The 17,269-nt window shown below is 36.7% G+C and overlaps 1 protein-coding gene across 5 annotated transcripts in view; it reads left to right on the forward strand.

Annotated features, from left to right (window-relative positions):
• Positions 1 to 17,269, forward strand: part of GRAMD2B (GRAM domain containing 2B) — a 61,492-nt gene that overhangs the window by 21,735 nt on the left and 22,488 nt on the right. For all 5 annotated transcript variants that reach the window (XM_087715862.1, XM_087715865.1, XM_087715864.1 and 2 more), the window contains 2 exons: positions 14,389 to 14,511; positions 17,167 to 17,254. In XM_087715862.1, the coding sequence (XP_087571988.1) occupies positions 14,389 to 14,511; positions 17,167 to 17,254 (211 nt within the window). The remainder of the gene's footprint in view (positions 1 to 14,388; positions 14,512 to 17,166; positions 17,255 to 17,269) is intronic.

Below are 17,269 nucleotides of genomic sequence, written 5' to 3' on the forward strand. Positions count from 1 at the left end.
CCAGATTTTCAGATTGGTAAAGAGGGACACCTTTGACCCAGGGGGGGGGGGGGTTGATTAAAAATTTTATACGGAGCAACAAAAATTTTCATACAATGCAAAAATAGTATTGTAATATTTTTTTTATTTCAACATAACTACAATTTACAAATATAAATTGTAGCTGTTGCCAAACATCAAAATTTTGATCACGTGACCATGAGGATGCTGCAACGCTCGCTAAGTGTGAAAATGGTCGCTAAGTGTGAAAAATGGTCATCAGTCACTTTTTTCAATGCCATTGTAACTTTGGTCACTAAGCCCATTATACCACCTTTCTTGCCACAGTGCTTAAGTGAATAACTGCAGCTGATAAGTTAGTAACATAAGTGAATCTGGTTTCCCCATTTGACTTTGACAAAAGGTGATTATACGACCCCAGGACACTGAAATCATCATAAATACGAATCTGTTGCCAAACATCAAAATTTTGATCACGTGACCATGAGGATTCTGCAATGGTCGCTAAGTGTGAAAATGGTCGCTAAGTGTGAAAAATGGTCATCAGTCACTTTTTTCAATGCCATTGTAACTTTGGTCACTAAGCCCATTATACCACCTTTCTTGCCACAGTTAAGTGAATAACTGCAGCTGGTATTTTGTATTTTGGATAGAATCTTTTTTTAAAGAGTCTAATACAATTTAAAAAAAGAATCCACACAGAATAAATTGAAGTAAAACATTTCAAACTATTATTTCTCTGCACAATATATTTCAAAGTATTGTGCATAGAATTTTTAAAAATGGTTTCACTTCAATATATTTTGGATAGAATCTTTTTTTAAATAGTCTAAGACAATTTAAAAAAAGAATCCACACAGAATGAAACTATTTAAAAAAATCCTATGCACAATAAATAAAATATTATTTTTAAATACATTAAAATAATAAAAGAAAAAAAACCCAGCTCACTTACCAGCAGGCACAAGTGAGCACTCCAAGTCAATCCAGAATGATGTAGATGTTAATACAAAGAACTGAGCAAATTAAAATGGTGAAATTAGTCAGGGAAATATTTTTCAAAGAAACTTTGCCACCATTTTTCCCACACAAGCCGACAAGCCGACCTCCAACCTCCGTGCCCCTCTCCTCTGGAAAATCCAGGAAGGAACACTTGCGGCTTCTCTAGCCAAGTATTTCCTGGAGCTCTATGGTACTTGGTCATTTTTTCTTATAAAATGAGGTAAAAGGGGCGCGTGGGGGTCCGTTTTCTTGCTTTAATGTTTTAATTATATCTTCAATGAAAGTACTGAGACAGAGAGAGAGGTTAGGACAAAGTATCTTTTGTCTTGCCCCGGTTAGGATTTCTTAAGCAAATCCACTGGGCTTTCAACATGAAGCCAGAAAATCGGAACTTTTTAAAAACGCCCCGGGACACGGGACAAATTGTTATAAATCGTGACTGTCCCACCATAATCAGGACGTCTGGTCACCTTATTTATGCCCTCCCCAGCCCCCAGGAGCTCTCTAAATGCTTCCTAGAGGTTATGGACGGCCATTTTGGTGAAGAGGTAGGGTTTTGGGAAGCAAAAAATGCTGTATTCAGTGTATAAGAAGCACCCAGCCTCTTTTTTGAGGGAAAAAGGTGCATCTTATACTCCTAAAAATATGGTAATTACGAGGAAAGAAACTCAGCTGAAGGAAAACTAACCTTTTCTTATATAAAAACCTTGCTTCCTTTCACTTCTGTTTGATATCTTGCTGGAATAACAACTTATTGCAATAGATCAATGGTCAGGCCTCAGAGGCAAGGTATACAATGAAGTAAATACTCTAAAGCTATTAATTTAATTGTTGTATCTCACTAGAAGAATGTTAGTCTTTGACATCAACTTTAAAAGTAGGGATTCCAAGCATTATTGTTTCTACTTGTATCCTAATCGGTACAGTGGGGGACTTTCGGTCTCCAAGGTCTCATAAATCAAATCTGAGAACATTATTAATGTTTATCTAGATAGATGAAATATATATTTGGTTTAAGTGAAGACCTTCTCAGTACAAGCATACAAATATATAAAGACTGTTACTTTTATTTAATCTAAAGCCAATATAGCTGGATTTCAAAATCAGAAAATGTATCATACACATGTTCTCTGAGGTCAACAGCAATCCTGCTACAAAAATCTTGCTTTTTTTTTTGCTACAGCAGACTTTTCCATTTACTTCATAAAAAAATAGTTTCTCATCCCTCAAAAGTGTTAACATTATCTCAAAATCTGTGAAGCTGTTTCAGCTGAATAAGGGAAGGCCAAAGTTCTTTCTTTGAAGAGCAGTTACAGACAGGTTAATAAATAATACACAATGCTTTCACTTAGCCAATATTTCCATAGATGTATTCAGGGATAATGAAAGGAAAGTGGGAACATTGTAGGACAGTGGTTCTCAATCTTTTCTTTACCATGGACCCCATTTAAATATCTTTTGTAGCCACAGTTCCATAAGATTTAACTCAAGATTTAAATCATAACATTTCTGGGCCCCCAAAGGTCCATAGATCACAAGTTGATAGCTACTGTTTTAGCATAACTGGGATTTCACTACAGCATACATGATTCTTATCGACTGGTTTAATGTGTGCCATTGAGTTATTCCTAACATCTCCTTTTATTAAATTAATTTTTCTTAGGGTTTACAAAGCCAAAACAAAACAATACTTTAAAATAAAAAAAAACAAAAGTGATAAGAAAGAAAAAGACGAGGAAAGAAATAATAATTAAAAAATAAACACATAAAGAAGGGGCTTTCAATCTTTAAAATAAAGGTAAAGGTTCCCCTCGCATATATGTGCTAGTCATTCCCAACTCTAGGGGCGGTGCTCACCTCCATTTCAAAGCCCAAGAGCCAGCGATGTCCAAAGACGTCTCCATGGTCATGTGACTGGCATGACTAAACGCCGAAGGCGCACAGAGTGCTTTTACTTTCCCACCAAATGTGATTCCTATTTTTTCTACTTGCATTTTTTTACACGCTTTTAAACTGCTAGGTTGGCAAAAGCTGGGACAAGTAACGGAAGCTCACTCCATTATGCGACACTCGGGATTCGAACCGGCAAACTTTCAATCTTTACAGCAGTTATAAATGTATTTATATTTTATCTTGTCTCTAAGGTAGAGAGATAGATAGATTTTCTACTTAATAAACAGAAGTTATATTCTGCATATAGAATATTTAGCATGATGGGATAACTTAATAATAAATTAAATTATTATTTAATTTAACCTAGATACAATGTGACTGTTAATGATTTCAAAGTCAAACCAAGCTTCATATTTATACATTTAGTTTCTTACATTAGTTAGGTATACCAGATACAAAAATTGGGATGAAGCAAAGAGACACAGAAAACTTATCTCCTGCATTGCCATTTAGGGATCATTGGGATTTTTGCACCCCTGATCTGGACAACTTTGGTGTTATGGTAGTTTTTATTTAACCAAATACCGGTAGAAAAAACAAACAAATGGAATTTGTCTATCAATGTCAATCAGAATAGAGCTGGAAGGAACCTTGGAGGTCTTATAGTCCAATGCCCTGTTCTAGCAGGAGACTATACCATTTCAGACCTGTCCAGTTTTTCCCTAAAAACTTCTAGTGATGAAGCACCTACATCTTTTGAAGACAAGATGTTCCACTGGGTTAATTGTCCTCAGGAAGTTTCTCCTTAATTTCAGGTTGCTTCTCTCCTTGATTAGTTTCCATCCATTGTTTCTTGTCCTGCCTTCTGGTGCTTTGGAAAATAAGCTGACCCCCTCTTCTTTGTGGCAGCCTCTCAAATATTTGAATACAGCTATCATGTCACTCCCAATCCTTCTTTTCTCTAATTTAATAATTAAATCTTTAACCATTAAACTTTAATCATGTCATATATACAGGCATCCCATATATTTAGCTACATATAGGCAGAATAACAGAGTTGGAAGGGATCTTGGAAGTCTTTTAATACCGTGTTTTCCCGAAAATAAGACAGTCTTATTTTCTTTTGACCCTCGAAATAAGCGCTTGAACTTATTTTGGGGGAGGTTTTATTATTTTGAAGGTGCAGGAGGCCCTTAACCTTGGCCCATGGATCAGCTGATCCAGAGAGGGCCAGAAGTTCTGTCTCTGTTTCTGGCACACTCTTGTCAGCCATAGCCTGCTGCTCTTTTTGCAGCCGCCACTTAGAGAAGGGGCGCAGTAGCTATGGGTTACAGGAGCGGCCTCCACAAGGCCATTCCGCATGGATGGCAGGTGCATGTGGGATGCATGGGGTATGTTTCCCACCCCTTCCCACCCCCAGGAAATGTCGGGGACTGGCTGCACATGCATTTAAATATTTTTGGGGAGGGCTTATTTTGAGAGAGGGTTTATTTTATTGCTTGAGCTCAAAAGCTCAATTGGGCTTATTATCCAGGGAGGTCTTATTTTCAGGAAAACAAGGTACAACTCCCTGCTCAGACATGAAACCCTATACCATTTCAGACAAATGGTTGTCTAGTCTCTTCTTTAAAATTTCCAGTGTTAAAACACCCACAACTTCTGGAGGCAAATCATTCCACTGATTAATTGTTCTGTCAGGAAATTTCTCCTTAGTTCTAGATTGCTTCTCTCCTTGATTAGTTTCCATCCATTGTTTCTTGTCCTTACAAAGAAAGATGACCATATTTCATTATAATTAACTATACAGAGTCTGATTCTGAAAGCAATTCATTCATAGTTCCCAAGTAACGTTAGCCTTCAGTCTATTGAGTGATTAAGGCCACATATTATCTTTCTAATGTTGAGGAACAAATCTTTTAACCATGAGGAATATATGGCAAATCCATATATTTTGTCCAGCACATATATAATTCAAAGGAACATGACATCTGAGAATATTAATGTCTGTATTAAAGTCAGATTAATGACTTATTCCCAAAAATTATTTTAGGTCATCACAAAAACATAATGTTTGCAGGAGACATTATTTTCATTGCATCTCCAGCACTATGGTGTTGTACTCATTCTTTTTCTAATGAATAAAAAGAGTATTTTAGTCTGATAAAAGATCTAAAGGCATTAAAACATTCCCCAATTTTTAGATAAAATGAATTCCTTATTCCAGTCAGTTTTTAAAGTTTGCATTTTGAGTTGATTTATGGACTACAAGCATTTATGAATACTGTTCGATTTTTAGTCTCATGAAATTTGATAACCACTTCTAAAAAATTAAGTGCTTCTGGAACTGGAAGTACTTCTGGTCCAAACTGCGCTTTTAAAAATATAAGTAGTGTAAATATTATCAGTGGACACCAAGGTGTACAACATTTGTCCTTCAACAGATGACATTAAAAAAATTAATCATTATCACTTAATAACTGGTCTAAAGTTCACTAAAGGTGCTATGTAGGAATATAGGGCCTAATAAGGACTGTTCAGGGCAAATATACAAAATAAAGATCTGCTCACAATTGTCAAATTTGTACTCAACCTTCTTATCTCAGTTGTCCTTGATAGCATATAATAAGTGGCTTTAAAAAGTTAAAGTCCTAGTGTGTTCTAAGCCAGGTATCTGTAATTTAATAGTTCAAGGTGAAATAGTAAGCTTAGTTGAAGTTTCCCAGATTACTAAAACAAGATTGTGACAAGACGCAGCCACAGCCACAATCTTCATTATATTTCAGATAAGCCTCAATTCACCAGATTAATAGATACTTAGATACTAAGGCACAGATATTAAACTTGAACGTATCACGAGCAGGATCATGACATATGATGTTTTTTGCCTTTGTGGAATGGGGGTGGGTATGGCCTACATGTGACGTATCTGGCCTGCAGGCTGCCAATTTGACAGGCCTATAATAAAGGCATCCATATTTTGTATCAGTTAAGATTTCAGTCTACCAAAGTAATAAGGATAGCCTAACAAAAAAAAAAAACCCTACGGTATTTCTATAATAAAAGAAGCTATGAAATAGGGGAAAGTGTTCTATTTAACTGGCCTCTATGTTCATGTACTTATAAGAAAATTGTTCAGGTTTCAGCTTATTTTACACTATAGCTTCATATTTACATGTAAGGGTCTAGCCTGAATTTCTGTCAGTTTTTCTCCTCCAATAGAATGATTATAGGCAAAAAATAAATTCTTATGAATATACAGTATCCTTTGAAGTCCAGGCATTTATGTATTTTTCATCTTTAAAGCAATCTTTTGTACACTGTAGTTTAGAACAAAGAAGAAGCAAAGGAGAGGATTACATAAGTCCTAAGCTATTATTTCTGCTGGCCAAAATAAACATAATATATTTGTACTATATGACTACAGGGGAAAATAACGGGTAGTCTTCCTGATAGTAAAGTGTACAAATTGGGAGTGGAGGCATACTAATTAAACATCTGAATGCATATTTTCAGGGATCCTTAGTAGGGGAAGTCCGAATCCAAAGGCAAAATAAATGTCACGCCTTAGGATTAATATGAAGTAAAACAGCCAATACAAACCTAAACATATTTATTCAACAGTAAATCTCACTGATAGGATTTTTTTTCCAGGTAAGTATTTGTATGTTTGCATCTGGTATGTACATACATACTTCAGGGTGCTTAATTCTGAAAAGGATGTCAAATTGAGCAGTATAGTTTTCACCTGTTAAGCAATAAATTGAGCAGAATTTACTCAAACAAACAGTAACTTTTCTGCTGAACGCATTTCCTCAAATGTTGTTTCACTCAACATTGCATCTTTCTGCTTTAGAAATATTACTGTTCATGTCATCTTGTTTTGAAGATGCTTTAGTAAAATTGTGGTTTAACTTTGTCCAGCCTAGTGCTTCTGCATGTGTTAGGTCTTCCCAGTAATACATATTTCAAAGAAAACAAACACATGCTCTGTTGTTACATCTTCTAACCCCCATAGCTTCAACCTTAAACTGTCTACCATGGACCTCACCCAATTCCTAAGAGGTCAGTAAAGGGGGTGTGCATCAGTGGTGGATTGCAGGCGGTACACCCCAGTACAGGTGTACCGATGCCTGCCGGAAGCATCGGGTACCATTCCGGTATGGTGCTCCGGAGGGCCCACCTGCTCGCCCGAACTCCTTACCTGTATTTGAGCTCTTTGGCGCTTCTGCACACGCACACGGAAAGTATTGAGCATTGCACAATGCTCCGCCGAGCAGTTGGAGCATTGTGGAGGCGTTGCGGAGGTAAGGGCACATGCACACGTGTGCGTCAGTCCTGCGCTTGTGCATGTGGGGGACACCGGGCCATGTTGCACCGTACCAGTTGCACCGGGATCCGGAACCCACCACTGGTGTGCATAAGCACAGCAGAGTACCTTCCATCCCTGTCCTACTGTCCCCATTTATTTATACTCATTTCCTTTGTTCATGTCAATGTTTATATGGATACCTGTTATCATGTACATATTTGACAAACTAAATAAAATAAAAAATAAAAACATTGAGACATTGAATTTATCATCATTAAAATTATGTGCTTTTCTTGGCATTGGTGGTTAACATTTCATTAAGAATTATTATTTTAATCAGGAGCTAATGAATTAAAGCTTGATTGGGCTTAATGCAAATCTTTTATGATGTGAGAAAACATCAGCCTTCAAGAAAAAAACCCATGGATTTTTAGTTTATCTATTTAAAGTGCCTTACGAAGCAATTTTTTATCTATTCACCTGTCTACCTCTCTATTGCCTTGAGATTCTTAAACATCTACTTCCATACGTATAGATGAGAGTAATGTATTAGCAAAACTTTTAATAAAGTAACTGAAAATGGTTACTAGATTTGACTGATTCTATTTTCCATTATAACATTTTTCAGTTCCTTTTGATAATTTTTTCAACTAAAGCAGTTTCTAAAGTTTTTTAAACTCCACCAGATTCTGTGAATTATGTGTCTTAAGGTTTTTAGGGATTGTGAATCCCTAAATTAGAGCTAAATCATTTTCTTTCCTGGATCATTTTATATATATATGAGGTAGTTTATAGCTGATTCAGAATTCATTATAAATCTTCATTCAGCTTTTTTTATTTATCTGATTAACCAGGTGTTGACTAAAAGTACTAATTACCTAACTGAATGTTGCTGTTAAATACCATATTTTACAGAGTATAAGACACACCGGAGTATAAGACGCACCAAGGTTTTGAAGAGGCATTTTTTTTAAAAAAGTAGGTAGATAGAGGGATAGAGAGGGAGAGAAAGAGAGAGAAATACAGTAGGTAGGTAGGGGGGGAGAGAGAGTAGTTAGGTAGGTAGATAAAGGGAGAGAGAGAGAGAAAGAGAGAGAGAGAAATACGAGAGAGAGAGAGAGAGAGAGAGAGAGAGAGAGAGAAGGTAGGTACATAGGTAGATAGAGGGGGAGAGAGAGAAAAATATAGTAGCTAGGTAGGGAAAGAGAGAGAGTAGATACCGGTAGGTAGGTAGATGTTTCCAGGTATATTTATCCATGTGCTGGAGAAGGAAATCGCTGACAATCTGCAGCACCTAAGACTTTCTTTCTGCTGGCATAGCACTTGATCAATGTAATTCTCATCAATCAGTTAAAGAGCTTTCCAAAAGGAAAAAAAAAGTTTTTGCACTCTGCGAACCTCCCAAAAATGCCCCCCAAAAGGCATAAATAGCCTGGGGGGCGCTTGCAGAGTGCTCCTGGGGGTGGGGTAGGGCCAAAAACGAGCAAAAAACAGCCCGTTTTTGTCAAAAAAAATATGCATGCATAGCCTTATGGAAGCTTATAAAGTGCTGCAGGGGGCTGTGGGGGCAAAAAACAGCCCGTTTGTTGCTCATTTCTATCCTCCCCAGCCCCCAGAAGCTCTCTGAAAGCCTCCATAAGGGTATGCATGAGCATTTTGGTGAAAGAGGCAGGACTTCGGGAGGCAAAAAATACTGTATTCGATGTATAACACGCACCCAGATTTTCAGCCTCTTTTTTGAGGAAAAGTGTGTCTTATACTCTGAAAAATATGGTACATATACAGACACACACACACACACACACACACACACACATATTGTAGGAAGAAAAATCCATCTGTTCAGTTCCAAGCAGTTCCAAGCAGGGAGAAAGGTGCTGGAAATAAAATGGAGGCTAGCTGCTTAGAAAGGAGTTCTATTTATTGATGAACAGAATCACAGCATGCAGTTCTGGGACAGCTGACAAATTAGCTTGATGAGTACAAGGATTTTTATACAGTTTCTGAAATGCTGCTGGGGGTTGTGCAATGTAGTGAGCTCTGTGCCTTTTGCTATTCTAAAGGTGATGGGTTAATCCTATTATGTCCTAAACATCATGTCCTGTTCTTAGAATTTGGGTGGGGAAGGATGTAAATTTTAATCCCATCACTGAGGGTGTTTTATTTTTGAATAAGCTGGCCCAGGATTTCTTAATGGGTATCTGCCATAGGCTATTGAGAAAGACTCAGCTTTCTGCCTCTAAGAACATGTTTCTCCATTTCTCCTTTGGGGAAATATAATATTCTACCTCTTTTAATATTCCCCAAAATATTTTATTCTCGGGGGGGGGGGGGCGCTTCCCATAATACATATATAATGTATTAATTCTGTTTTCACCCTATCTACAGAAACTGTAATTTATATTTTACTAACAAATTCTGCACTTTGGGAGAAGTCACATAGAAAGATTTTTCAGTAAGTGTGGAAGGGCTTATTTCCCAATGATCTAAAAGTGCCAATTATGAAATTTTAACTGCTAAAACACAGAAAGTTTGGAGTACCCTTGCAACCAGATTTTATGTAAGTTAATCATTTCTGAAATCAACTAATCAGCTCAGTATGTTCCCAAAGGCAGCCCCTCTTTATATCCCAATTTAAATATATTTTGCATATACCGTAGCCTTGGTTAAGGATTTTGAACTCTGCCTTATGCTATTGCAAACTGAGAAAAATAAATTCTTCAAAATATTGCTAGGGCAGCAGCTCTGCACCAGCTCTGTGAGGTATGGATCCACAATTATATCCTATATACTCTGATATCATCGTGCAATTGATAAAGATTGTGTAATTTATTTCTGTAGCATCCGGACAGAATGATCAGATCATTTTCTCTCTGCAAGTATCCATGCTTGCTGGCTTTGTTATCATTTATATGGCCAGTTTTTCCAAACACGTCAAATCATTCAACATTAACTGATCTTTCTACCTAGAAAAATATTTTAACAGACACAATGATGATAATATTCTCAGATAAGTATAGGCAGATTTCACAATTAGCTATTTTCCCCCCTTTATCCTGTCATGCATAACTTAGATTATGAATCCCATGGCTAAAAGAGTTTATCTCTGTCAGTATTAAAGACTTACTATTTCAGGGGATCCAAAAGAAAAACCATAGAAGGAGCAGCTTTTTTCAGTGAGACATCTTATTCCAAACTGTTGGGCTTTGTTTCCAGGCGATATAAGAAACAACAGGTAAACAGATTGTCAAAAATCTAAGTGGCATGTTGTGTTACTCTGACATTTTTATAGTGTTGAATATAAGAAGAAAAAATTCTCCATTTTCAGCAATTTCTATTAAAGGGAAATTAATTCCAATTAACTGGTGAAACAGCAGGGAAGTACAAGCAAGCAAAGCTTATTTTAAACAACTATTTAAGTTTCATCTTACAGCGGCAATGGAAGAGGCCATTGTAAACATGTTTATTTCAAATAAATGAAGGTTAACTTCTGTGTGAATGGATTCAAGTGTGGGCACAGTATCTTTCACACTTGAATGTTCCTTTAAAATACTGACAGTCTTGATTCCCTAACATCCTTGATCTCTATTCTCTTTCCCCACAAATTGTCAGAATATATATACTCTGTATATAGGATCATTAGGCAGCCATCTCATCTCAGATTGTGAATGGGAAATATTTGTTCCAAATAACTGATGTTATTTGGAACAAATATTTTTATGGCACGAGCACAACAAAATCACGTCATTTGAAACCTCTCTCTGTAGTTCTTGCTTTGTTTGCCCTATGTATTGCATTTATATTCTGCTTGTTGTCTGAGAACTCAAGATGGCTTTAATCTCTTCCCATCCTCCTGCCTGGGTTTGCCTTTAAATAACTCATGTTATTTGGAACAAATATTTTTATGGCACAACTACAACGAAATCATGTCATTTGAAACCTCTCTCTGTAGTTCTTGCTTTGTTTGCTCTATGTATTGCATTTATATTCTGCTTGTTCTCTGAGAACTCAAGATGGCTTTCATCTCTTCCCATCCTCCTGCCTGGGTTTTCCTTTAAATCTATCTCTGACTCCTAAACAAGTCCATGCAATCTAAGGTTGCGCTTCCTAATTTTTTTTTGTCTCTTATGAATAATAATCATGAGACCTAAATCAATCCAAAGACTGGTCCAAAGTTATGAGCTATCTTTCTGAGTGAGCTTTTGAATCTAGGTTATTTTAGTCCTATTCCAGCACCGATAGATATAAAGGGTAGTTTCAGAGTAGGATGTCTTCTTTTTTGTTTCCCCCTGTCCTGTTATATATATCTACACTATAGGAAGTACCCAGACGACAATCTTGATTTGAGGTACTGTAGTTTTAATTTAGTAGTGAAAAAAGTCAATTTTGCCACATTTCAGCATTTAATGGGGGGGGGGAACCATTTCATTTCAATTTTATTGTGCACACATTTGTCGTCCTATGCACCACCTGGCAGAAATGAATTTCTTTCTATCATGACTTTTGCAATTGAGACATCACCAATCCTTGTAGCAATAGCAATAGCACTTAGACTTATATACCACTTGACAGTGCTTTACGGCCCTTTCTAAGTGGCTTACAGAGTCGGCAGATTGCCCTCAAAAATCTGTGTCCTCATTTTACCAACTCGGAAGGATGGAAAGCTAAGTCAACCTTGAACCTGTGAGACCCGAACTTAATACAATACAGTATAATACAATAGCAGAGTTGGAAGGGACCTTAGAGGTCTTCTAGTCCAACCCCCTGTCTAGGCAGGAAACCCTATAGCATTTCAGACAGATGGCTATCCAACATCTTCTTAAATACTTCCAGTGTTGAGGCATTCACAACTTCTGGAGGCAAGCTGTACCATTGATTAATTGTTCTAACTGTCAGGAAATTTCTCCTCAGTTTTAAGTTGCTTCTCTCCTTGATTAGTTTCCACCCATTGCTTCTTGTTCTACCCTCAGGTGCCTTGGAAAATAGTTTGACTCCCTCTTCTTTGTGGCAACCCCTGAGATATTGGAACACTGCTATCATGTCTCCCCTAGTCCTTCTTTCTATTAAACTAGACATACCCAGTTCCTGCAACCGTTCTTCATACGTTTTAGTCTCCAGTCCCCTAATCATCTTTGTTGCTCTTTTCTGCACTCTTTCTAGAGTCCCCACATCTTTTCTACATCGTAGTGACCAAAATTTAATGCAGTATTCCAAGTGTGACCTTACCACGGCATTATAAAGTGCTATTAACACTTCACATGATCTTGATTCTATCCCTCTGTTTATGAAGCCTAGAATTGTGTTGGCTTTTTTGGCAGCTGCTGCACACTGCTGGCTCATATTTAAATGGTTGTCCATTAGGACTCCGAGATCCCTTTCACAGTTACTACTGTTGAGCAAGGTACCACCTATATTGTACCTGTGCGTTTTGTTTTTGTTGCCTAAATGTAGAACCTTACTCTTTTCACCATTGAATTTCATTTCCTTAGATAGTGGCCAATATTCAAGTTTGTCTAGATCCTTCTGTACCTTTAGCCTATCTTCTGGAGTGTTGGCTATTCCTGTGAGTTTGGTGTCATCTGCAAATTTGATGAGTTCCCCATTTATTCCCTCATCCAAATCATTGATGAAGATGTTGAAGAGTACTGGGCCCAAAACAGAGCCTTGGGGTACTCCACTGCATACTTCCCTCCATGAAGATGCAGTTCCATTGAGGACTACACACTGAGTGTGATTGGTCAGCCAGTTACAAATCCATCTGGTGATGATGCTGTCTAACCCACATTCTTCTACTTTATCTAGTAGTAGGTTATGGTCTACCTTATCAAATGCCTTACTGAAGTCCAAGTAAACTATATCGACGGCATTCCTCTGGTCCACTAATTTTGTCACATTATCAAAGAATGCAATAAGATTAGTCTGGCATGATCTGTTTTTGACAAACCCATGTTGGCTAAACTGCTAAACTGCTGGCAGCTGGTGATCAGCAGAATAGAATAGAATAGAATAGAATAGAATAGAATAGAATAGAATTCTTTATTGGCCAAGTGTGATTGGAACACAAGGAATTTGTCTTTGGTGCATACACTCTCAGTATACATAAGGAGAATAAAATACATTCATCAAGAATAAAAAGATGAAACACTAGTGATAGTCAAGGTTACAATAAGCTATCAAGTACTAGGAAACAAATAAAAATATAAATTAAAAGATACAAGTAACATAGTTATAGTCATAAGTGGGGAGCGATATATATTGGAAGGAAGAGAGGAATAATAGTAATACGGTCTTAGTAAATTATTGACAGTCTTGTGGGAATTAGTTGTGATGGCATTTGGGGAAAAAACTGTCCTTGTTTTCTAGTTGTTCTGGTGTCCAGTGCCCTATAGTGTTGTTTGGAGGGTAGAAGTTGAAACAGTTTAAGTAGCCTGCAGTACTGCATTCTAACTACTGTGCCAACACAGCTCATAACGCATCTTAGAAAATCTACCATCGCCATGTGCTTTCTAAAACTGGGAACCAGTCTCACAATACAAGCTAGTTGAATGAGCAGTGTATTTACTGAGATTATTTTCTTTTATTTTCTTTATTATGTTATTAATATAGCTCAAATAATGACTCCAAAAAGTCAAAGGGTCAGGACCCTTAGGGTGCATGGGAAGTATGTATGCCATTTCACTAATAATCCAGAATTGAAGCTATGACTTAACCATAAGAACTAAGCAGCTATGAATATAATTTGATTCCCCCTCTCCTTCATTAATGAAAGAAAAAAAATGAATGGCACTAATGAAATTAGAAAAAAATGGTTTGATAATAAGAAATACAGTAAGCATGCAAGTACAACTGACTCTATTTTGCTTTATAGTGATATTTTCTGCATTTGCTCTTAGTTTCCATCTCACTTCATGATGGTTAATTTGGTCCTATCTCAAGAGCTTGGGGCAGGAAAGACACTAGCTCCATTTTGGATCTTTTAGATACATGTAAGGAAAGTCAGATCTTCTGGTTCTTTACTCATAATATAATTAATTGAAATATCTAAAAAAATATTCAGTTCTTCAAATGCCACCATTCAAAACATAAACTATATAGGTATGCGGTTGGATTGGCAACTGTAATTGAAGCTTTGAACTATAGCTTTATATGTTTTAGCCCTAACAAATGATATTACTTTCTTGCAGTTCAGAAAATGAAAAGGGAACAGAAGAAAAGAAGAAATCGGGAAAACCAAGCTTTTTGGTGCCACAAATATCATTTAATGAAGCTGATTATTTTGAAGACCAGAAAAAAGCTGCAATTTCACGGTAATGAACTAGATTCATCTAGAACCAACTAGATAAACTTTTAGATTAGATAAATGGTTAAATCTCTCTTAAAGAAAAATGACAACATATTTTGTGAATGTTGGAAATCTTTGAATTCATAGGTAGGAGATAGGTTTCTACAGTATCTCTGATCAGGATAAACTTTGAACCTCTTTTATAAGATCTGGCTTTCCCTTTTATATTAGACACTCCCAGTGGTTGAGTTCCCAGCCCAGTAGGGAGGTAGCAAGAACATCTGTGCAAATCCAACCACCACATCCCTCTATGTGCCCAATTAATTTGCAGATGCCAAACACTGCATTGGAAAGTATAGAAGGGCTGGAAGTAAAGTAATCTAGATGCAATTACACATTTCTCCTAATTGTTTACAGGTTCTTGCTCTTCTTATTTCTAAATCAGCTGGTTTTAATTCTTTGGATGGCACTTTTTGGAATTGGGAATAGTTCTGTATATAAGTGCAGTAGTGCACCAATTCATCTTCTCTTTCCTACAGCAGCAAAGCTAACATGACTGTTGGAAAATAAAATAATGCCATTTGTAACTGGAAACAAATGTTGGGATTTTGCCAGTTTCCCAAATAATAATTATTCAGAAAAATTACATTAAGAGAACCATTCCCAAGTTTTGGAGGCTAACTTGCACATTTTGAAAACTTGACATAGGCTTGCTCACAAAATGGCTGCATAGAACTCCAATAGCCCCTTTTTATTTTCTAAGAATGCCTCTGGGTCCACAATGGACTTCAAACCATTTCTGGAAATCAAGATGATGCAGCATTTTTCAAATTTAAAACAATCATAAAATTTAGGGCATGTCAAATTTTTAAACTTTCAATTTCCAAACATTAGGGATGCTCAAAAGTTGTGGCATGCCTTGGGGACTGTAAAGGTATTTTGATTACTTTAATATAATTTAGATGTGCTTCTTAAATAACTATATAAATATCATAACTTTTTAACATTTTGTTTGTTTCATTCCACTAAGTATTTATCTTGTATTTTGTTTGCAGTGCAGTTTATATTTCTTTCCCTTTTCCTATGTTTCTGTATATCCTTATCTCTTTGAGAGTGATGTGTATTTTTTCTTCTTCTCTGTTTGACAGAAGTACCCAACTGTGCTTTGGGGCAGAATTGAAGTTTTTGGCATTGTAAAAACTTGAAAAGAAGGGACTATTTCCACTAATTAGAGGTCAGGAAAGGATTTAGTCAAATGAAATGAGAAGAATGTTGCCTGTGAGAAGGGTGGATTCTTCAGTCACATTCTTGGCTGTGTCAGAATGTTCAGTCTACTCAAGATACTTCACAGTATTAGGCTTGTGCAATGTTTCAAAGAGGTGCTTTGCTGTGTTGAAGATTCATTCAAAGCACAGCCCTTCAAAGCAGTGGGATCTCCTCACTTGTGAAAGCAAAGAGATGGAGTTGCTTCACTTCTGCTGCTCCAAAGTCTCTTTGACAACCTTTTTGCGGCTCTTCCAGTAAGCAGAAAAGCTTTGTGAATGCACAGTAGGCTGTAAGATGATGCAAAATTCTTAAAAAAGGAAATTATGTCATGACTCCTATTTACAAGTTCAGTTGCATTAGTCTATAACGCACAGTGCTTTATTGTGACAAATTTGAACACTCAAATTTTCTTAACCTCCAGAGATGTGACATTTAGCTTTCAGAATTGTCAGTAATGGCCACACTGGAGGGGAATACAAGGAACTGAAGTTCATGTAGGGAAATGCTAATATAGGCACCATTATACTACTGTACAGATTCTTTACAATGTGCGAGATACATGACTAAATAGACAGATCTGTTAATACTAAATATCCGGGTTAAGGTTCAGATAGTCCTCAATTACAACCACATATGGGACCAGAATTTCCATCATAGGTTATTATGGTTGTAAGTTGAGTTGGATCCAATTTTATAACAATTTTTACAGTGGCTGACTCTCCATGGTCATTAAGAGAATCATGCAGTAGTTAACATGAATCCAGCTTCCCCATTTTTGTTTTTGTTTTGCCAGAAATTGGCCAAAAAAAGGGGGTTACAAATTGTGATCATGTGACACTGCAAACTGTCATAAATATGAGTCAATTGCCAAGCCCCCAAATTGTGGTCATTTGACCAAGAAAGTGGTACATCTGTTGGACATACAAGTACAGGTCATAGGTCACTTTTTCCAAGACCATCATAACGTTGGATTACTGTTAAATGAATGGTTGTAAATTGAGGACTAGCTGTATTTTCAAGAATAAAAATTTTGGTCAAAGGCTTAACCAACAGACCTAATGAGCTTTCTTCGTTAGGGGTAAAAGATAGTATATTTTCCTCAGTGAAACACACTACATCACCTTGCAGCCTGCTTGTTGTTTCTTACAATTCTTCCAATATTTGCAAGAGTTGAAAGAGGCTTCTCATCCTATATAGCAAGAGAAGGCTGTAGAGCATTGAAGTAGCAAAGTCAAAGAATGAAAGTCATTCTCTTCACAATCAGAAGCAAGAAATCCGCACTGTTTCATAAGTATCTTGAAGGGCATGCTTTATACTCAGAAATTCATCCAAGTTGGCTAAACTTTTTAATGTGAAAAACCTGTCTTTATAAAATGAGAATAATGTAACAGCACTATAATGGTATTTCCTTTAGGTCAAAGACAATTGTGGATAATAGTTTCTTGATGTTAGATGGCAAGAATGACTCAAAGGCTGAAAGGAAGAAGCATACTTCAAACCAGGTATTGAGAACTACT

The sequence above is a fragment of the Thamnophis sirtalis genome, unplaced genomic scaffold, assembly GCF_051295495.1.
Source record: "Thamnophis sirtalis isolate CommonGarterSnake01/CBP01778 unplaced genomic scaffold, rThaSir2_p1.2 scaffold_5, whole genome shotgun sequence".
NCBI lineage: Eukaryota > Metazoa > Chordata > Lepidosauria > Squamata > Natricidae > Thamnophis > Thamnophis sirtalis.